This window comes from Glycine soja, chromosome 16 (genome assembly GCF_004193775.1).
Source record: "Glycine soja cultivar W05 chromosome 16, ASM419377v2, whole genome shotgun sequence".
Lineage (NCBI taxonomy): Eukaryota > Viridiplantae > Streptophyta > Magnoliopsida > Fabales > Fabaceae > Glycine > Glycine soja.
In genome coordinates, this window is record NC_041017.1 from 21864548 (window position 1) to 21888346 (window position 23799).

General features: G+C 34.7%; 1 protein-coding gene across 3 annotated transcripts; it reads left to right on the top strand.

Annotated features, from left to right (window-relative positions):
- The first annotated feature begins 16625 nt into the window (after positions 1–16625).
- LOC114389468 lies at positions 16626–22694 on the top strand. 3 transcript variants are annotated; one of them, XM_028350159.1, is made up of 6 exons: positions 16626–17133; positions 18095–19144; positions 19534–19728; positions 19822–19973; positions 20635–20711; positions 21215–21326. In XM_028350159.1, the coding sequence occupies exons 1-5, from the start codon at positions 16966–16968 to the stop codon at positions 20705–20707; spliced, it is 1638 nt and encodes a 545-aa protein (XP_028205960.1). In that variant the 5' UTR covers positions 16626–16965; the 3' UTR covers positions 20708–20711; positions 21215–21326. The 3 variants fall into 3 exon arrangements, with proteins under 3 accessions (XP_028205960.1, XP_028205961.1, XP_028205959.1); XM_028350158.1 differs by lacking the exon at positions 20635–20711 and adding an exon at positions 22242–22694 and having other exon boundaries at positions 16630–17133; positions 21215–21325; XM_028350160.1 differs by lacking the exons at positions 19534–19728; positions 20635–20711 and adding an exon at positions 22242–22694 and having other exon boundaries at positions 16628–17133; positions 21215–21325.
- Positions 22695–23799: the final 1105 nt, after the last annotated feature.

The window sequence follows — 23799 nt, forward strand, 5'->3', positions numbered from 1 at the left end:
AATTAGGGTTCATGTATAATTGAGAGAAATTAAATCATTCTTGGAGAGTCATAAATTTCATAACACATGCTCTGATACCACATGTAAAAATTCTTAAGAGGTTTCCTAAACTATCAATGATAGGAAACAACAGGATCTTGAAATCTATGGTTCTCACAAACAATCAATAAACAACAATAGATAATGATGTGTACCTTTCTCCATAGGAAGACTTGTACCTTTCTCCATTGGGAACTTCTCTCCGGTGCACTTTGATTTCCTTGAAAGAGGAGAGAAATAAGATTTCACTTCCTTAGGCCTTTCTTTTATGCCTCTCTCCGTTTGTGATGGCTATGGGTGAGAGAGACACTTTCTGGTCAGGAAGGGGACCTTATTTCACGTTAGTGGGTATTAAGCCCCTTTTATAACCACTACTCCCATCAAGTAGCAGTCAACCCTAGAAACTTTTCCTATTAAGCCCAATTACAATTTAGTCCTTAATCGTTAATTATTTACTTATTAGTCCCTACATAAGTCACATGTCTCTCACATGAGACATTAATTCTTACACATCTTTCCAAATTATCGCAATAGGACCTTGTGCTTCCTGTAATTAACCACCACTAGTTCCTGTGTACAAATGCCACCACAACAATAATCCATGCTTTAATTTGAAGTGATTTTATGTTGCTTCTACGTGACATTTGGGAATCATCTTAATATAGCAACCAAGTAGCAGATTCCAGATATAATAAACTTGTATCCCAAGTCAATGTTATTAAATAACCAAAATAGAGTTGCCATAATTATAATGTGGCACTTTTCTACTCTTCCGCTATGGACAACCTGTGAAGGGAGACTCGTTGTGGTGGTGTCATAGGTTCATTATGGCATTGCCATAGCCATAGGCTGGAATAATATATTTATATGGTAGAATTTTGTCCTTTCAGCCCCTGCCATTGATGACCTTTCCTAGGGAAGAGATGTATGTAGACTTTGAGACAGATCTATGCAATTTTATAATAGAAAAAAGATTATGCATTGAGACCTTAAAAAGTTTTATATTATCACCTAATTATAACCTATCATGTATGATAAGTTTGTTGATTTTTAAAATAGTTATTTTAAAGTAATTCAAATAGTGATTTGTAATTGAATGATATTAGTATAAAATCATTTTATAATGTAGTGCATAGACCATTATACTCCTTAAAATAACCGGAGAATGTGTTGTTCATACTTTCTCTAACTCATATAAGTAAAAATAATTAATTTCATACTAATTAAGAAAATTAGATGGCATCATTTAATTTTTCTAATCTCAAGTTAAAAAAGTTTATTTCTAAAATGTTCTTCATTGAAACTCGCTATCATAAATAAAAATGAGTCATTGAAAATAAAATTAGAATTAAATAAATGGTATATTATAAATAATAACATTAAATAAGACAAAATTAAGTAAATTTATTTATATTTAAGTCCAACATATAAAATTATTTTTTTATGAGTCTAGAGATAGTACTTAATAGTTGTCAAACTTTTAAAAACAATGCGTTTTACTTAAAATCTCTCAATCTGATCTTAAGAGTTAACATGATGATGATCTAAAAGTCAATATCTTTTTAGTGAATGGGCCAATAGCCCTGGCATCCCAAAGTGTAAAAACTAAAAATAGTTCATTATAATCCTTAGATTGAAATAGATGATTCAGATTGTGTATTTACTCATAATTATCTTTTCGATAGAATATGTAATCTAATACTTCATTTTTTTTTAATCACCGTGTAATTAGAGTATTTTTGGCTTTTTGGTGGACCCCAAATTATTCCACAAACTTTAATTCTTTGGACTGACCATGAGATTAATCATCGATCTAAGGCTACTCACAGTCAAGGATGTATTTCATGAGAATCAAATCCAGCCAGATTCTTTCCTACAAATTTAATTTAGTGTTGCCAACTGAGTTATACCTAAGGATGACAATTCTATCCAAACTCTATGGGTACCTACAAAAATTATCCATGATGAGTAGGGTAATTACCCACTTAATGGGTATGGGCTTGGATATACTAGTAACCATCCAAACGAAGGGTTCTAACAGGTGGAGGGTTTTGACCAAAAAGAATTTTAAATGAAGTGTCATCGTGCTAAGTGTTGTAGTGTGAAAGCCTTCAAGAATTCAAAAATAAGGGATGTTACAAATGGTATCAGAGTAAATCTCTCTTCCAATTGTTCGAGGACGAACCAAGCAAAAGTTGGTGGACATGTAACACCCTAGACGAATCACACTAGAATGAGAGGGATCTAGAGTTTGTATAGGTATGAGATTGTACAATTGAGGATGACTTAAAGGAATTAATTGGTACTATCTATATCAACAAGATGCATCTACTTTTCGCTAGCCCATCACTTAAGAATTTCATAGCTAAGCATGCTTGGCTTGAAGTAGTTATGAGATGGGTGACCTTCTGGGAAGTTTCCTGGAAAGTATGAGTAATGACAAAACACACTGAAAAGTCTTACGTTGGTTTGTGGGGTCAGTCATTTGTTAGATCTGGATGACCATTCGTCCCATCTACCTTGGATTTTGATAAATAACAGTAAGTATAAATCATTGATGTTCTAATGAGTTTTTCACAAGTGGACATGATCAATATGTTAAAGGACTTAACAATATTCAGTAACGTTCATAATCCAAGAGAGAATGCTCTATTTTATCTAGCATCTAACAAACTAAAACCAAAGAGCGTTTACCCCACTGAAAATTAGTATTATGCACTGTCTTTGAGTTAACTTGTGTGTCCAATCTCAAAGAAACTCAAAAAAGATTGAGAGTGACAAAAAAAGGGAAGTGCATGTGTTCTGTTTTATACAAATTCAACTTGCCTCTCTTTATTTTGAATTTCTAATGTTTGACTTTAAGAAAAGGGCAATATAGAAGAGTATAGAAGGTTTATAAGGAATATTCTCTTAAAGGTTGCTTTCGCTATGGACAAGAAGTACATGGTGTTGTCTGTACTATGATTCATTCCTCTCCAATTAGAGTGTGACACATCGCCTTATCCTTCAGTGTGAAACAACGGTCTTTTCAAGGAGTCAACGCTGATCCCGTAACAAATCCTTCACTGATATCTATAAAAGGCCATCTTCATCCAGGAAGCTTTTTACGGAAAAATCTTACAAAAGAGCAAGAAAATATCTAAAGCAAAACTCTATTGAAATCACTAGACGACTAATATACATTTTTCATTTGTTTATTCTTTGCTAAGCAAAGTTATATGTATTTGAGCCTAATTATTTATTCACTCATTGAGTGTTACAAAATACTTGTCTTCATCCAAACTTTTGTTTGTGAAAGCTAGAAGTGGTTTAATGTTAAACAATACTTAGGTTTCTTAGATTCAGGGGGAGTCTAAGAAAGTGTCAAAAGTGGTATTAATAATACTTGTAAAGCCAAGAGTGACAAGAAATAAATCATATCCCTCTTTATTCGCTTAGCTACGGCAAAGGACATCTGGGGCACTATGCAACAAACATACTCAACCAACCAAGATGCATCCAGATCATATCAATTATATCGTGAGGTAATCTCTACTCAGCAAAATGGAGGCTCTGTTATTACATACTTTGGTAGATTGCAAAGATTATGGCTAGAGTATGATACTATCACGAATTTTATGGAATGCCCTAAAGTGTTGAGAAGTATAAGAACATGATTAATTCTGAACGAGTTTATGTCTTTTTGGCTGGCCTGGATTCACATTTGGATGTAGTTCGTGGTCGTATCCTTGCTACCACTCCCTTTCCAAATGTTCAATCAGTTTATGCAACTGTTTGTGCCAAGGCAAACCGCCAAGAGGCTATGCTTGATAGTAAGTCTATTGTGGAGACTGCCTTTGTTGTTAAGAAGTATTCTAAGAAAGGAATCCACAAGTGTACCCATTGCAATGGGGATTATCATGTCATGGAGACATGTTTTAAACTCCATGGCTATCCGGATTGGCATCCAAAAGGCAAAAATACTCCTAATACCAAGGTAGACACTACTTCCATGAGCCATATTTCTACTGCTGCCGGATTTGTGACCAAGTCAGGTATATCTAACTCTTCTCTTAATCTTTCTGTTGTTACTAGGGGTAGTAATTGGATAATTGATTCAGGTGCTACTTATCATATGACTTGTGATCCTTATAAATTTACTAGTTTTTCCCCTGATTGTTCTAAAATTGTTATTATTAATGCCAATGGGGTCTTATCTCCTATTGAAGGTGTAGGTATTGTATGCCTCTCACCTTTCTTATCAATTTTTGATGTTTTATTTATTCGTACATTGAATTGTAATCTTCTCTCTGTTAGCAAATTAACCAAATCACATTCTTTTGTTGCCTCATTTTATCCTACCCATTGTCTTTTTTAGACCATCCATTCCAAGGAGAAGATTGGTAGTGGTAGAGAGAGTGAAGGACCGTATTATCTGAAAAATATCTCACAAGAAACCCATAAAGGAGCATTGGCTTGTCTTGCGAATGAACACATACAAGATTAAAACAAAAAGGAAATCTAGCTATGGCATAGACGATTGGGACATCCCTCTTTTGGTTATCTAAAAAAATTATTTCCATCGCTATTTCATAAATGCAATATTTCATATTTTCTTTGTGAAACTTGTGTAAAGGCAAAAAGCCATCATGTTGTGTTTCCTTTAAGCAATAAAAAATCTGATTTTCCTTTTTCATTAATTCACACAGATGTTTGGGGCCTTGCCCCCACAATCTATGCATAATTAAAAAAAGTGATTTATCAGTTTTGTTGATGATTGTACTCGGATAACCTGGGTGTATTTTCTTAAACATATAAGTGATGTGTTTTGTTCCTTTCATCAGATGATAACTACACAATTTAACACATATATTAAGGTCATTAGATAAGACAATAGAGGGGAATATTTTAAGATTGAATTAATAGAGTTCATGAACTCTAATGGTATCTTGCATCAAACTATATGTCCTTATTCACCACAACAAAATGGAGTGGCTGAGAGGAAAAATAGACATATATTAGAGGCGACAAGATCATTTTCGATAGATGGTAATGTCCCATCTCATTTATGGGGTGAGACTATGAGCTCTGCAGTTTATTTGATTAATTGAACCCCTTCTAGTGTGCTTAACTTTAGAAGGCCTCTAGATCTGTTGTCTGATCATTGTATCCTTCCTTCCATGTTTTATTTACCACTTCATGTTTTTGGATGTGTTATATTTGTTCACTTACACCCACATCAGCATACAAAGCTTGAAGAATGAACTATCACATGTGTTTTTGTTGGGTATGGATCAACTCAAAAAGGTTATCGTGCTTACCATCCACCATCAAAGAAATTTTATATCTCTATGGATGTGACATTTAATGAGCATAAATTTTTTATGTGGATTCTACACTTCAGGGAGGAAATGAAAGTGAAGTGCATAATCATTATGTTAGTATGTTTGATATCTCAGATATAAAATTATATTGTGAAGATAAATTATCGTGTGAGAATTATTTTGCAGGAAGTGAGCCAATCCTAAAGATGGACACTTCTTTTTTGGATAATATAGTGTCTTTTGATCATAACCAATTAGCTTAATCTTCTCCACAGGTTCGGCTTGACTCTTCAGATGTACCTTCTGATCTTATCTCCGATAATACTAATGTAGATGAAACTGATCATGAAATTGTTTCTCTTGATCCTACCCTTGATAATACTAATTCAGATGAAACCGATCATGAAATTGATCCTTGTCTGTGTGAGACCACTAGCACACCAAACACTGAGTCTACTACTATCCAATATAATCTTCCACCCCACTCTAATCGTGGTCAACCTCCAGCTAAAAATGAACCAGACCTCCAAGCCAAAGTTAAATATCCCATTAGTAAATATGTTTCATATCACAAGTTATCCCATTCATATGCATCATTTGTATTTTAATTATCTTCAATTTATATTCATAGTAATATACAAGAAGCTTTGGTAGATCCTAGATGGATCGAAGCAATGGTTGATGAAATGGCAACTTTAGAAAAAAAGAAAACACTTGGGATATTGTGTCCTTACCAAGAGGGAAGAAAACTGCGGGCTACAAATGGGTATTTACAATCAAACACAAAGCTAATGGAACTATTGAGAGGTATAAAGCATGACTTGTAGCTAAAGGTTACACTCAGTCTTATGGTGTAGATTACCAAGAGACGTTCGCACCGGTAGCCAAGCTCAACATTGTGAGAATACATCTGTCTCTAACAGCAAACCAAGATTGGCCTCTTCTACAATTTGATCTGAAAAATGTTTTCCTACATGGAGAAATTTTAGAAGAAATTTATATGGATTCCCTACCAGGTGTAACATCCCATTTTTCGTAAACTAATTTAAAAATAATGGTTATTTATAAATAAATACAGTTTTAGAAAAATGATCATGTTTTTATAAATAAATAAATAATGAGAAATAATGGTTTGAATAAAAAAAAAAGATATTTGATTTATTCATTTGATAGAGAATAAAATAGAGTTCCTTTTATAAAATATTAAAAATAAATAAATAGAGTAATATTAAGTTGTGTGTACCCTAGGTATAAATAGCGATGTTAGGTCTGTTTTTAGACTAACGATGTCTCCTTTTTCCCTCATTTTCGTTTTCCCTCTTCTTCTCTCAAAAACCCTCTCTTTTTCCCGCAGCCTACCAAACCTGTCTTAGAAAAACAACGATCTCAGACTCATTCACCGTTGGCTCATCGTGAAATTTGAGTATCAGGTTCACAACCCAATTCCAAACATTCTTACCGTTAGTAATTTAAAATTCATATCTGAGCTTAGAGGAAAACCCTTCGCATTGTAGCCTTTTATTTTCCCGCAGAAACCCAAAATTGTCTCGGTAAAACTATGATCCCGAATTCGTTAACCGTTGGATTGTAGTAAAATTTGGATACGTTATACGATATTCAATTGCTCAAACTTTCACCGTTGGGATTTGCGAAATAATATTTGTGGAGGGAGAAAAATGAATCGCATAAAGACAGTACAAGTGGAGGCTTCAATCCCTTCTCTGTCTCTCTAACGTTTGGGAACTCTATCAAAGCAGTCAGAGGAAAAACTGGAGGAATCTCAGGAAACCGTTAGAGATGCCGTTGTCGCTGTCGGAAGACACGTGAGTCCGCTTAGACATAAGGGATGAGTTTATCGCAATTGGGGGTTAGAATGAACATTTGTAGGGATCCTTAGAGAACTAAATTTGAGTTTATTTTCTGATGTTTATTGAATTATAATTTTTCCTTTATAATTATAAATACAATATTGTTGTGTTCTACGTACCAATTGATGTTCTGATGAGAATTAATTAATAAACTTGAGTGATCTTGATGTTTTTGCGTCTTGACCCATGATTTTGATATAATTGTGTGAAATTATTTGAAGGGTTTTATTGCCCATGTTGTGACAAACCTTTTGTATAAATTATTATATTGAGATTATGAAATGGTGATTCAAATTACGAGTATGTGATAAATTGAACCTGTGATAAATGGTGAAATAAATGTATATTGATGTGTGTGTATTGAGTTGTGAGCTATGAACTCGGCAATCACACAATTATAAGACCCTTTAAGGGCGACGGATATTGTGATGGGATCCACTATGGGAACCCGATGAGTTAAAATGACTTTGAAAACAATTGAGTAAATGTGTGTATTGCATAGTTCATAGGTAAAGTGTATATAATTCATGAGGTGTTATAACATGTTAAATTGAGATTATACCATTGTGATTGGGATTAAGTGTCTGCGATAAATTGAGTATGTATATGATTGAGATATATATGTGTATTGAGGTGTTGTGTGCATTGAGTTGTGAACTATGAATTGTACAATCACACGACCATAAGTCTCTTTAAGGGCGATGAGTTAATGCTAAGTCCCTTTTAAGGCAACGAGTTGATGCTAAGTCCCTTTTTGGGCGACGAGTTAATTTTAAGTCCCTTTAAGGGCGACGAGTTAATGATAAGACCCTTAAAGGGCGACGAGTTAAAATTATTTTGAGAACAATTGAGGAGTCGTGTGTTTTGTACAGTTCATAGATAGAGTCTATGTGCTAAAATGTTTTCTGGGTTGGACCTGAATCAGGAGGGAGAGGCCCTGACGGACTCTTCGGAGTGTAGGCCTTGGGGGTCACACGGTTTGAGTGCTCCTTTAAGCCTATGTTGATCCCATATGGTAGGAGCATTCTCGCAAAATATTGTGACCCTAACTGGTCTCCCTATGATATTACCTAGTGAAAGTGACTTGACTTGCTTGTGTGTGGTTTGTCTTGTCATGTACTCCTAGGCGCCCGACGAGGTTTTTCACTGACATGGTACCACATTGCATATATGATTGAGTCTTAGCATCACTGTTGCATACGCTTGCTAATTATTTATTATGAAATTGATGTGTTATTATGCCTTGATCGAAGTGTGTGATTCTTGTGTATTGTGATTGATGATTGAAAGGTGAAGAACCTCATGCTAGAGGACACGGGAACACAACACTCTGTAAGATGTGACATTAGGATATAAGTTCTATATTAATTGTATGATGCTTAGACGGCCTTGTTTGAGCCGAGATGACTTTATTATTTATCCGGACAAGTTTGAATATGATGTAGAAGAAAGTGAATGTGAGCCTTTTACCCCTTTGAAGGGCTTGTATTTAAAAATGTGTTAAAAATTATTTTAATTAATATTTGAATTTTTATTCCTTTATTTGTATATATGTGAGGGGTAGAGGGTGTCACATTTAGTGGTATCAGAGCAGGTCGAACCTTTCGGTCAGTGTGTTATGTGCTTATCATATTCTGGTGTGCACTCTTTATGGTTACTTATGACTAGTTTTGTTGAACATGCTAGAATTATTAATTGTATTTTCCTTGGCATGATTAAATGAGATTGAATGATGCTTGTAATGTGTGTTGCATCCTTAATGTCTACTATACCATAAATCCACTGTTGAGTCATGAGTTATGAGACTGGCCATCTCTATAATTCGTGAACTGCGGTAGGATGTCATGGCAAGCCGTTAAGTGATACAAGTGGTCTTGAAAACTTGATGTGTGTGGTAATGTTGTCAAAAACCTTGAACTTGCAGGTGTGTTGTGAATAAGTGTGTTTAATCGATGTGTTAAAATGTGTTGGCTAATCCTTTTTTTTCCTTAGTGTGTTATCATAAACGGGATTGTTGAAACTTGTGATTTGTTAAATACATCCTTAGTAACTATTCAATTCTTTATTCATATATGTATGTTATATACTGGTTATAGGAACCATATAATTCTGTGTATGCTTGTAGTATGGTGTTCTGCCTTAATTGCATAGATAGTATGGTTGTTTGTGATTTCTTATTCTTAGCAATGCTAATACTCTATAGTTGGATGACTCATATCAAGATATATTTTATAAGGAATACTCTTTTGATCATACCTTCTAATTCTAGTGCAAACTATTCTTTGTGTTACGTGCTTAAGTCAAATAATTTGATTTCACTTGCAAGCTTGAGTATAATTCATTATTTGTGTTATGAGCCTACATCAAAAAAATGGATTATTGATGTTTCTATCACAATCAAGCGATAATTGATGTCTCCATATGTGCATACACCGTGATTATGTTTTCGTTTCTAGAATTCATTTGGAATGTCTGTTGTTGATTCTGAATGAGTGGTCTCTCTTGATTTAAAAGTTACCGTCTCCTAATCATTTAAGTGTTTATTTTGTTATTGGTTGCTCATCTTCCAATCATGTCTAGTTAAACTGCTTGATAATCTATCTTGTTGTTACTTCTACTACGAATAAAGAGAGACTTCGCCCTTGACAATCACATTAAGATGTTTTGAGAGGAAATACTTAAGTAGACATGATCATTGTTATCTGTAGACGAAAGTCAAACTTAGTAAGTCGTGTACCTGTGTTCCTTGAGGATGTGCTTAGTTACCACCTAAGTGTGAGATTGAGAATCTTGTAGGCATAATACCTATAGAAACTTGTAATCGTAGTTCTTGAGAAGTATTTGGTATAGAGTTGTTTAAGAACGTAGAGTAGTTGGATAAGTTGTGAAAGATAATTAAGAGGTTTAGTGTGAAACCTTAAGAAGAGTGTAAGGTAGTTAGTAAGGCATTAATTGCTAAGCATGGAAGGGTTCAAGAGTGAGTGAGTGTTCTTGCATTAGGTAGGTGACCTAAAAGATTATTGATGATAGTTGTATGGTTAGCGAGATAAATATTAGTTCTTTTTACCTTAATATGGAAAAAGTTTGTGGATGCTTCAAGAAATACCTTAGTACCTATTGTGACCTCTATGTGTACCTAGTCATGTCATAATATGATTGATGTCCATGTGTGTTCATGGAATGCGTGACAGGATCTCCCACCCTGAGTTAGCTCTTGTTGTGGTTTCAATGATTAGTGTTTAGTATGTTTCCAGTTAAGTTGAATTATGATGTGTTTCATAAGGTTGTTATAGACCCTTGAGAATCATGTTTCGTGCTAAGAGTTTTGTTATGCATTTTAAGATTAAGATAAAATTCCCTTAACTAGTAGTCGAACCAAAAAGTTATTTTAGGATTCCTTGAATTAACCTTAATTCTTGTTGGAGATTACTCAAGTAAGTTTAAGTTTTCGGGTGAGATCCTTGTAACGAGCAAGCCATAAGTTCATAGAGAAGTCGACCACTGTAAACCGTTAAGTGCTATTTTAGCCGCGTAGGTCCTTATTGGAGTAGTAAAATATTTGAAATAATTTTTAAGTTTAGAGGAGTGCTTGTATGAGGGCAAGTAGTGGCCTAAGTTTCCTCGATAACTCAATATTCATGAAAGGATTTATCGTACGTATGACCTTTTGTAGCCACGGTTTTCGCTTCCATACTTTAGAGGCATTACTGCTAGTTTGATACGTTGTGAGAACCTTAAGAGTTAAATCCGAGGTAGAAGAGATGGGTAGAATTCTTAACAATCTTGTTGTAAGTTTAGTTTCAACCGTTAGAACTAGCTTAATAGTTGGAGCTTGAGTAGGAAACCCTTGGTATGACCAGTGTCCTAGTTATAGAGTTAGACATCGTAAACTACAATCGAAACCTCAACTTCAAGTGCAAAGTTATAGGGTGACATGAGTATAAATGTGTGAAGATTACCTTAAGGTGAATAAACTTAGAGATGTGAGGGGTAATCTGTATTGCCTATCTAATTAGCACCCAGTTAGTATCAGGTAGGCAACCTTGGAGTGGAATCGCTACAATTCTTGAACCTAAGTAAGAGTTATGAGTCAAGTATACCTAAGTAAGCAAGATCGTGCTGAGGGAAGAGGGTTAGATTCGAGGATACTCAAATCATGTATTCTAGATAGTCATTTGTGAACTAGAGTTAGTAGAGCGTGAGAGTCTCGAAACTCATATTTATTTTCTTGAACCGTTCCATGATCGAAAAAGAGTCGACCATGTGGTTATTCACGTTTTCAAATTGTCATTCGTATCTCCTATGATATTATCCTACACCAAATAGTATGTCATTCACATTCTATTATTGTTGAGATGTCACTCTCGTGAGAAGACTTAACTTATGCAATACTATCATTGAGTAAACGAGGATTGCCGAATTTAGTTTCTAAGTGCATATGAGTCTTATGATCGAAGTCACATAAAAGGGTTTCAACTCGGCACACAACTTGATATTGAGAACTATATGTGTAATATCTTTTTCTCGATTTTTCGGCAAGTTTCGGGGACGAAACTTCTTTTAAGGGGGGTGAAATTGTAACATCCCATTTTTCGTAAACTAATTTAAAAATAATGGTTATTTATAAATAAATAGAGTTTTAGAAAAATGATCATGTTTTTATAAATAAATAAATAATGAGAAATAATGGTTTGAAGAAAAAAAAAGATATTTGATTTATTCATTTGATAGGGAATAAAATAGAGTTCCTTTTTATAAAATATTTAAAATAAATAAATAGAGTAATAATAAGTTATGTGTACCCTAGGTATAAATAGTGATGTTAGGTCTGTTTTTAGACTGACGATGCCTCTTCTTTCCCTCATTTTCGTTTTCCCTCTTCTCCTCTCAAAACCCTATCTTTTTCCTGCAGCCTACCAAATCTGTCTCAGAAAAATGACGATCTTAGACATATTCACCGTTGGATCATCGTGAAATTTGAGTACCACTTTTGCAACCCAATTCCAAACATTCTCACCGTTGTTAATTTCAAAATCGTATATGAGCTTAGAGGAAAACCCTTCGCATTATAGCCTTTTATTTTCCCGTAGAAACCCAAAACTGTCTGGGTAAAACTATGATCCCGAATTCATTAACCGTTGGATTGTAGTCAAATTTGGATACGTTATTCAAAATTCAATTGCGCACACTTTCACCGTTGGGATTTGCGGGATAATATGTTTGGGGGGAGAAAAATGAATCGCATAAAGACAGTACAAGTGGAGACTTCAATCCCATCTCCGTCTCTCTGACGTTTGGGAATTCTATCAAAGCAGTTGGAGGAAAAACTGGAGGAATCTCAGGAAACCGCTAGAGATGCCGCTGTCACTGTCGGAAGACACGTGAGTCCACTTAGACATAAGGGATGAGTTTATCGCAATTGGGAGTTAGAATGAACATTTGTAGGGATCCTTAGAGAACTAAATTTGGGTTTATTTTCGGATGTTTATTGAACTATAATTTTTCCTTTATAATTATAAATACAATATTGTTGTGTTCTATGTACAAATTGATGTTCTGATGAGAATTAATTAATAAACTTGAGTGCTCTTGATGTTTTTGCGCCTTGACCCATGATTTTGATATAATTGTGTGAAATTATTTGAAGGGTTTTATTGCCCATGTTGTGACAAACCTTTTGTATAAATTATTATATTGAGATTATGAAATGGTGATTCAAATTACGAGTATGTGATAAATTGAACCTGTGATAAATGGTGAAATAAATGTATATTGATGTGTGTGTATTGAGTTGTGAGCTATGAACGGTGCAATCACACAATTATAAGACCCTTCAAGGGCGACAGATATTGTGATGGGATCCACTATGGGAACCCAACGGGTTAAAATGACTTTGAAAACAATTGAGTACATGTGTGTATTGCATAGTTCATAGGTAAAGTGTATATAATTCATGAGGTGTGATAACATGTTAAATTATGATTATACCATTGTGATTGGGATTAAGTGTATGTGATAAATTGAGTATGTATATGATTGAGATATATATGTGTATTGAGGTGTTGTGTGCATTGAGTTGTGAACTATGAATTGTACAATCACACGACCATAAGTCTCTTTAAGGGCGATGAGTTAATGGTAAGTCCCTTTTAAGGCGACGAGTTGATGCTAAGTCCCTTTTTGGGTGACGAGTTAATGTTAAGTCCCTTTAAGGGCGACGAGTTAATGATAAGACCCTTAAAGGATGACGAGTTAAAATTATTTTGAGAACAATTGAGGAGTCGTGTGTTTTGTACAGTTCATAGATAGAGTATGTGTGCTAAAATGCTTTCTAGGTTGGACTTGAATCAGGAGGGAGAGGCCCTGACGGACTCTTTGGAGTGTAGGCCTTGGGGGTCACACGGTTTGAGTGCTCCTTTAAGCCTATGTTGATCCCATATGGTTGGAGCATTCTCGCAAAACACTGTGACCCTGACTGGTCTCCCTATGATATTACCTAGTGAGAGTGACTGGACTTGCTAGTGTGTGATTTGTCTTGTCATGTACTCTTAGGCACTCGACGAAGTTTTTCACTAACATGGTACCACATTGCGTATAGGATTGAGTCTTAGCATCACTGTTGCATACGCTTGCTAATTTTTTATTATCAAATTGATGTGTTATTATGCCTTGATCGAAGTGTGTGATTCTTGTGTATTATGATTGATGATTGAAAGGTGTGATTGATGATTGAAAAGTGAATTTTGAATGACAAAGTGATGAAATAATGTGAGATATGCTAAGTAAATTGTATTTGGCTACTATATGGTGTCTTGTTTCTCTCTAGTAGTTAGGAATGTGATAACTCACTCCCGATTTGCTGTTTGTGTTTGGATCCTGTGATGATCTTGAACCTTGTGTTTGGGGGAGCAGATGAATAGGTAGGGATGACTATGAAGAACCTCATGCTAGAAGATATGAGAACAGAACACTCTGATAGGATGTGACATTAGGATATAGGTTTTATATTAATTGTATGAAGCTTAGACGACCTTGTTTAAGCTGAGATGACTTTATTATTTATCTGGACAAGTTTGAATATAATGTAGAAGAAAGTGAATGTGAGCCTTTTACCCCTTTGAAGGGCTTGTATTTAAAAATGTGTTAAAAAATACTTTTAATTAATATTTGAATTTTTATTCCTTTATTAGTATATATGTGAGGGGTAGAGGGTGTCACACCAGGCATGACAAACTCAAAAGGAATGAAAGTTTGCAAATTAAAGAAGGCTCTATATGGATTAAAAAAATCCCTAAGAGCATGGTTTGGAAGGTTTACCAAGTCTATGAAGGCTTTTGGTTTTAGAGCAAGTAACTCTGATCACATCTTATTTTTGAAGATAGGAAAAGGAAAAATTACAGCTTTGATTAGATATGTCGGTGACATGATTGTTATAGGAAATGACCAAGATGAGATTTCTAGTTTGCAACAATACCTTGCATCTGAATTTGAGATGAAACAACTTGAAAACCCCAAATATTTTTTGGGTATTGAAGTAGCTAGATCAATATTCCTTTACAACTCTCTCTTTTATTAAGTCACTAGACGACTATATTGATCTTCATCAAATATTAGTTTTATCTTCAGTGGATGACTTGCCCACACACACACACATATTGATATATATGTATATATATATATATATATATATATATATATATATATATATATCTGCTTTAATATTGCAAAAGTTTATATCTTTGATATACACACTATCCCCCCCTCCTTTTAGTGTGTTTATTGTTATTTCATCATTGATCCTGGAAGCAGATAGAGCTAATTTTTGAGGTCTTGGAGGACTACCTACAAAGGGTTTTGACTGGTGGATTTGACCAACAAGGATGTTGATGAAGTGAAACTGTTTGAAGTGTCATAGTGCGAGAGTCGTTGAGAAGTAAAAAATTAGGGATATTAAATTCTCATCTTTTTTTCTTGAATGTGACACCAATATCCTCCCTAAAAGAAAACTAAGATCTGAATTTTGAAATCTTCAAGGCAATCCATTTTGTTTTCGTGTTTTGTGTCATTTGGTATCAAAGCCTGGTTCCAAATTTGGGACTTTTGGGTAAAGCTGCCAACACAAGGTAGCTCGAGCCAATGGGCTCGACTCACTTTGAATCGCCTACTTGATGGGCCAATCCAACCCAACTCATCTCTTGGTGAGTCTTAAAAATGGTGGCATAGACCAGCCCACCATGGGTTAGTGGATTCAACGACTTGACCCACCTAAAATTAAAAAAAAAATCAATTTTTTTAGAAAAATAAATTCCAACAAAATTAAATATATTTGTGGTGGAATTTGCTCATAATTGTTTATTATTTTGGCAACTTCAGTTCCAAAGATATCAAATTTTTTAAGTATAAAAAAACCCATTACAAGTCCAACAAACCAAATAGTTCTATCACAAAAGTATTTTATGATCACACATGCAAGACAACGATTACAAGTCTAGCGAGACAACAAATAACTCTAACAAAAGTATTTCATGGATCACAAAGTAGTCTAAACAAGCAATAAAAGTCACTAAGTTTTGTTTTAAGTGGATTAGGTTGGCCAACCCGACCCACCACAAGTTCACCCTATGGGTTAGTGGATGGATTGAGTCTAATTTTCAAGCCAACCGAAAATTATAATTTTCTTAGCCCAGCTTGGGCCAAACCCATGGTGGGGTTTGGGTTGCCCCGTGGGTTATGATTTGTTTTGATAGCTCAACTTGTAGGTTATAGACCCATCACAGTTCTCTTTGTTGAAATGATCTTGTAGTATAAAAATTGATTGATATATTAAGCATAGTAGAAAGATGTAATGTGATTTTTGTTTTTTAATATGATTAAATTAAAAAGATACAATGAGAACAATGTGGTTGACATGAAATAAAGGAAAATTATTTATCAATATTAAAATTACAAATAAATCATTAGTCTTTGATTATTTACATAGATAATCCTATAAATCTAAACAAAAATATATATGATTATAAAAAAAATTAGAGATGGTATTTTTGTACAATAAACAATCACTTCTTATCTAAAACAATTTATGCCACAATTCATATATATAATATTTCTCTTATAGTTTATTATTTTTCCACACCAACCTTCCCATCCAAAACATCATTCATAAAGACACTTGACTTTAAGTTTTGAACCCATAAAAAACCTTGACTTAAGAACAAACTTTGTTGGGAGTTCTAGATTTCTTGGCCTTGGGCCACTTGACCCATCACAAATATAATTTGGTGCAATTACGAAGACACCCTGCAAGCAACAAACAGCAGCATGCAATGGTATAGCGTACGTACGTCCAAAATTAATTTGAATCCCAAATCCGTGGCAGAGAAAAAAACTGTCTTCTCACCGTTTAATAAGTAACACTTTTTTCTTACAAATAAAGGCTCATCCTCTCTCTTTCTCTTCCCTCTGCAGCAAACAAGTGAGTGAGTGAGTTGCTTTGTCTCATTCACTCAGCTACTTCTCCATCCATCTCCACCTAAAAATGCAACCCCTACACTTTCATTTTCTTGAGCCCTTTTTTCTCTTCAATCCTATACACAGTGTCTGGTGTAATGCAAGTGTAGTTTTTTTTTTTTGCCTCTGTGACTCTGTAGATCTGACCCATGCGGGGATACCGAAAAAATAAAGGATTTTGATTTCTGGGTTTTGTTTTTTGGCGCATTGGGTCATTGGAAAAGTGGAGTGATTGTTGCTGGGGGGTCATGGGTTCCAATGGTAGCAAAGCCACTTCTTCGTCTTTCGGTAGTTCTTCTTCTTCATCGTCTTCTTCGGGGAGTTTAAGGAAAGGTCGATCTAAGGGCCTTAAAGTTTTTCAATCTTGTTGTCTTGGAACAACTTCTGGTTCTCACGACAGTGATAATGAAGACCAGGTAATCTTACTATTCTTTCTTTTCTTAGTTTTTGCAATGTTACTGTTTTCTTTTGTTCCTTCCATGTTTTCATTTTTTGCTTGTGTATCGTCCCCTTTTACCTACTTTAAGCTCCTAACCGATATGCTTTGAGGCTATTTGTATATTTGGATTGCGAAAAGGAGATTGCATCTAGAATCTTACAGCAAAGGATGCAGAAGTTACTTACTTTCCGGTTCTGTTCAATGTCAAATGAATTAGATTTAGAAGAATCATTGTTTTGAAACTTTCATGCATTTTATCTGTTTTCTTTTCTTTAATTATGCACGCAAGATATTTTTTCTAGGCATGGGGTGGTGGTGGACTATTGTTGATGTTAGCATTGTTAAATTATTATTTATTAGTGCTGTTTATGTTGTTGTTATTTGATGCAAGACATTTCTCCTACCCATGGAGTGGTGGTATACTGGTTTTGACTTCTCATTGTTAAATTATTAGTGCTGTTAATGTTGTTCTTACTTGTTATATGGTTTAAAACAAGACCTTCAATCACTGGGTTTAACAATTAATATAAAGGAGTTGGTAACTGATGTTTTCTGAGGTTATTGAATTACTGCTTTGTGTCTATAGTCTATACCTTACTAATAAAATATTTGCTTGGGGAATCATGCTTGCTTTTTACCCATTAAGAAATAAGAGAAAAGGAATTGGGTAAACTTGTTCCCCTGGAGCATCACATCTGGTCTGCAAACAAACTGCAAGAGTTATCTTTCTTGATTTTTATAGAGGATGAGATAAGACCTGTCATCTTAAGGAATTGGCACTTGTCTGGGAAGTAATTATCAGAATGATTTTACTTTTTCTTTCAATTTTCTTTTCGAATATTGTTTCTGATTGTATTGATAACACTTTTGGTTGATTTAGTCACAGTTTTGTGGTCCTAATTAACTGCCTAACTAGAATTTGTAACTCTTTGTTGTAGGTTTGTGATCAGAATAAAGTAAATGGCAGTGATGTAACATATGCTGATGGCAATGGAACAGACTCAGATGAGGTGAAAACAGAGTCATTTAGAAAGGTTATAGCTGGTGAAATGACTTGTGTGCCTTCTAACATTGACCTTGATGGATGGGGAGAAACAAGCATCCCCAACACTTCATCCAGAACTGGAAGCATCTCTGTCCATTCTTCTTCAACTCATTCCTTGAACCCTACAAGTCATTGCCTTTCTCGGTTTAGCCTCATTCCTGGTAATGTAAGCTTCAGACTTAGCAGAACCACTAGTTTGGGGTCATCAAGGCCTCGTCCTGTTTCTTCTGCCAATCTCTCAATATTTGACAATGAAGATGAGCATAATCTCAATCCTGGATCTCCTGGAAGATTGATAAACAGAAGTGAAACACAACAATGTAGTAACTTGCTTCCCGCATCTTTTTCCAATCAAATACATGCACAGTGTCATGAAGACGCTTCTAATAATTCAAGGTCAAATGTCCCGACATCAGGCGTAGTTGGAAACTTGCAGAGCTATCCCACAGATGGAGTATGTGCAAGAGAAAGGCCAGACGTGAACTTATTTTCTCTGAGAATTCAAACAGACACAGAAAATGTTGACAATGACACAAGACATATTGATCAACGAATTGGTGCTCGAGAACCAGTTGAACGGAATGTTCGTTTTAGCCGAACTTTAAGTGTTGGAAGGCTTCGTGACAGAGTTCTTCGTCAATCAACATTGTCTGACCTCACCTTTTTCCCTTTGCAACAAGAGAGAGAGCTGAGAGATGCTAGCCTTCCTAGCCAAGATATTATTGACAGGCAAGCAGTGGAGGGAGATTCAAGAGTGTCACCATCTGATCATAGTACCATTAATTCTTCAACATCTAGATATCCTCCATCTAGTATGTCTAACTCCATCTTTAGCATCCAAGACTATGAGGTTGAGACTTCACGATTGAGAGAAGGTAGGTATCAGGATCTACTGGAGCATAGGTCCAATTTCCTTGAACGGAGAAGAAGAATACGGCCCCAGGTTTGTGGATTTTGAACTTTGAGCAATATCAATGAATATGTGAACTGAATGAATTGATTCAATAGAATATCACAGTGAAGTTTATATACAAGAGCTATTACCAACTAACTGTAATAACTGTCTACTAACTAACATAATAGAATAGTAACTAACTAGCTAACTAAAAGTAGCTATCTGTAATAAGTAACTACTGGTTATTTGATAACATAGTAATACACTAACAAGCAAAATTCATAGCCTTTTTTCTAAAAATCTCTGTTGTCATAATTAAATCATATATTTATTATTTTTAAACAAGCAAAAAGAAACACTAAGACTTAAGGCTACTTAATTAAAAATATCCTCACATGAAATTTTTCCTTTAGTTATTTACATGTAAAATTATTTAGGTTCATGCTCTCCAGCGATTGGGAAGCCGGTTTGAAAATCTTTCTGGACATGATAGAACGTGTGTGTTGTCTGGTCAACATAGAAATGGTCGTTGTACATGCCGAATCAATAATCGTAACACTAATTCAAATGATGATACTGGTGCTAGAGCTAACATATCTAGAATTGTTATGCTTGCTGAAGCCCTATTTGAGGTAATTATAAGGTGCTGTTTAATTACTCTGATTTCTGATGATCACTATTAATATATTTTTACAATTTGAATCATTTGTGCATATTTTAATTAGGTTCTGGATGAAATTCACCTGCAATCTGTTGTTTTATCTTCCCGCCCATCTGTATCTTCTATTGGACCTGTTCCTGCACCTAATGATGTTGTCGATTCCTTGCCTGTCAAATTATATGAGAAGTTGCATAAGCATCAAGAGGATGCTGCACAGTAAGTCTTTGAGTTTACCACTACTCGTGTTCAGTGCATCAAATGCCTTCAATGGATTTTTCATTTTTTTCTCCTTTTATTTCCCTTTAGTTATTGTTAATTTTGTTTTTTCATTTCTATTTAGTAACTTGTCAGATATAATTTACATAATAGGAAACTTTTCGATGATCAATTCTTCCAAAAGCTTTAGATATTAGCTGAAAGACTCATGGATGACTTTATCTCTAAAATGCACCCTCATGAAAGAGCCCCTCTCACTTGAAGTGTGGAATTGTACCTTATGTTGAAATTTGACTTTTTACATAGAAGAAAGTGGTGACAAGGTCAAACTTTTGACCACTGGCCGTTGAAGCTTTGATACCAAGATTAAAGAAAATGATTTAGAGAAATTGTTTGTTAGGCAGCATAAATGTTTTAGTATTTACAAATCCTATTTACAAAATCAGAGTACTTCTAACTTAACACAAATACAATAACTTGTATAGTAATCAGTAGGCTTAATTAATTATACTTTTGGCTCCTTTGTGATAGTCAATGTGTGATTTTTGTCCTCTTATAATTCTTTGCAGCAATCAAATCCTCCATTGTTTCCAATTAAAAATACTTTTGGCTCCTTTATGATAGTCAGTGTGTGATTTTTGTCTCTTATAATTCTTTGCAGCAATCAAATCCTCCATTGTTTCCAATTAAAATGCCATGGCCGTCCATTTGTTGTCCAATTACTAAGAAGCTAGTGATGTGAGCCACTATTTTCATACGTAGCATAACACTTTATTTAATTAAACATTTAATGGACTCCTTGCTGGCTTTAATTTAATCTATTTAAATGTCATTTAATATTTAATTTATTTATACTGAGAAATTTAGATAGATTCATTTAAATGTGTTAATTCAGCAAAGTGTAGTGTCACCATATGTAAATCATTTGGCGACACTATGAATTTCTGTTAGTAATTGGATGAAAAAAATGAGAGGGATCCGACATATTCAACTAGAAAAGGAGGGGGGGGGGGGGGGGGGGGGGTTGCTTCAAACAAATATTATGGACCAAAATCACATTGGTCATAACAGAGGGACCAAAACCTAAAGTGTAATTAAGTCTCTATATGAAATTGTACCTGGCATTTCTTTTCATGCCTATTTTGTGTTACTTGTTATCTCTTTTACAGTTTGTGCGTGTGTATTTCTTAGTATAGAGGTATTTTGCTTATTTTAATTTTGCTAATCCCTAATTTTCACAGATGCTATATATGCCTTGTGGAGTATGAGGATGGAGACAACATGCGAGTACTACCGTGCCATCATGAATTTCATAGAACATGTATAGACAAGTGGCTGAAGGAGATTCACAGGTATGTGAAAATAGGAATTTGAGTTTTCTTCTTGTTAACTATAAAACTTCGAATTTATGCAAACTCCCAATTTACTGGTGTACTGTATCTATGCATATCTGGACTTTACAGCCTCACTGTATCTATGCATAAGGGTTTATGGCATAGATAAATGAGCTCTACATTTTTTGTTCAAGAAGCACAACTAATGGAATTTAATGCTGGCAGAATTTAGATATTTTCAAAATTATGAGCTGGTTAAATTGTACATTGGCAAAATATGGTGAATGTTGAACCATCTTATGGTCATGTGCCTTAGTCTATGGCAGTTATCGACCTGATAAGATCTTAGTATCACTAGAATGACTATCTAACTGTCATTAGACATTGGTTTTCATTTCACTGTGGAAAAAACTGGAGATTTCATCTACTGCCTTGTTTTCTATCGATACTTCTACCTGTGCTATTCTTTCCAAAACATAAGATATTTGGTGATGGAGTTAATGTATATATTTAAAATTCAAGAGGGACCGTAAATTTAAATCATGAACTCAATTTCTTGTCATTAAAGAGCACCTAATGGTCGATGAGATTCTAGTCTTTAATTTGTGCTACATATATGCATGTGATGTACCTACCATTCCATGTTGTTGACCCAAGTAATGATGAAGAGTGCTCAGAACACATTCTTTCTAATATACACTTTATCATTGGTTGAAATATATTGAAAACTATAAAATTAGGAGATAGACTCGTTAAATGATAAGTGAGACCCACCAAAATCTAAGATTTTCAATAAATGTGTTCAACAGAGTGTGTATTCAACATTTTTCATTGGAATAATTTTTAGGTTATTTACATAACATTGTTAAGAGTAACACCACTTGCTCTTGATTGGCTTTGGAAGTTTTTGCTGACTTTTTTATATTATGCACAGGGTATGCCCACTTTGTCGAGGGGACATATGCATATCTGATTCAACGCCAACAGAGAACTCGAGTGACTAGTGGTTGATGAATATCTGCTTTGAAACGTCCTGTCACTTGCCTTTTCTTCTGTAAATATCAGAACTTCACTCCTTTTCTTCTGAAACTATCAATGCTTATTTACTATTATGGCTGAATAAACATCAAATCCATGGTAGAGATAAAAATGACCTGCTTAAGGGAGAGGACAAAAGGTAAAAGAAGGTTCATAAAAGGCCCTTGTGTTGTATCCTAAAATTTTATTTATTTTTTGGCCCTTGTGTTTCAATGGTTGTCATTAGTCTGAGAATGACTATGAAGGTTACTCAACTTGTTGAACAGGTCATCATGGAAAAGTATATTTACAAAGTTTACCTCGAGTTAATAGAAATTATTATTTTTGCATTTGTTGCAAAAGAAGACAAGATAGACTGCAACATAACATATGAAATCAACTTTTTTTTTTTTTTTCTGCAACACCATTTACATTATTGTCAAGCACCTATTGAAACTTCCTCACCATCCACTAAAATTTTACACAACAGGTTGGAACCCTTTTTAATCACAAAAAATCTTTGAATTCCATCTGAAATATTTCCTTGAATGTTCAGAATGCACCTGAGGTATCCTTTGCAACCTCCTGTTTCAATCTTGATTTATTGATTTCTATTCAGCAGTGTTTTATGGAATTGGAAATGCCTATTTTTGTTTGTTAGGGATTAAGCCTGCTGCCGAGGGAGCATTGGTGGGTGGGTTCAATGTAGATCAATTTTTGTGCACTAAAGTTCTAAAAGGTTAAAATGTCAAAACCTAAACGTGGGGATGAAAACTGGAAAATTCTAACATGCTCCATATGATTGGACCATCTTAGCAAGACCCAGCTACTAAATACTAAATTTAGTCAAAAAGAATTCTAATCCAAGGTGCATTCATACCCCCCAAGATCTTGCTTTGATTCGATTTTATAGGGAAAAAATATCTTCGAATTGATTAAAATCAACTAGTTACGGATTTTTTTTTTCTAACAAACTTGAATCGAACCAATTTGTTATTTAACATTATATATACTTTGAAACACCTTGTAGCTTGATTGGTGGGTATCTTGGATCGTTCAATGTTGAAACCAAAGTCATTAATGGAAATCTTTCAACAATCTCAAATATTCTTTGCAAAGAATGGACGGCTTAATAGTTAGAGTAAGAGCTAAAAGAGTTAACGAGACTTTGTAAAGTTTAGTTATGAAACTGTATGTTAAAGAATGTTCAATTGTACTAGAGCCCGGCAACAATTTGGACAACAAACTGAGCTCAGTAACTCAAGATGCATCTATGGTTGAAGGGAGTTGCTACGTGCACCCAGCATTATTGCTGGGGCACCCAGCAAACAGTGAAGTGGCGAAACTGCCCTTCAGCAATTCTTTTTCCGGAAGAAGATTTTTCCGGAAACTTTCCGGAAAACCTCTTTCCAGAATTTTTCCGGAAGAACCTTCTTCCGGAAAAAGAATTTGTGTCTTCCGGAAGTACTCACAAA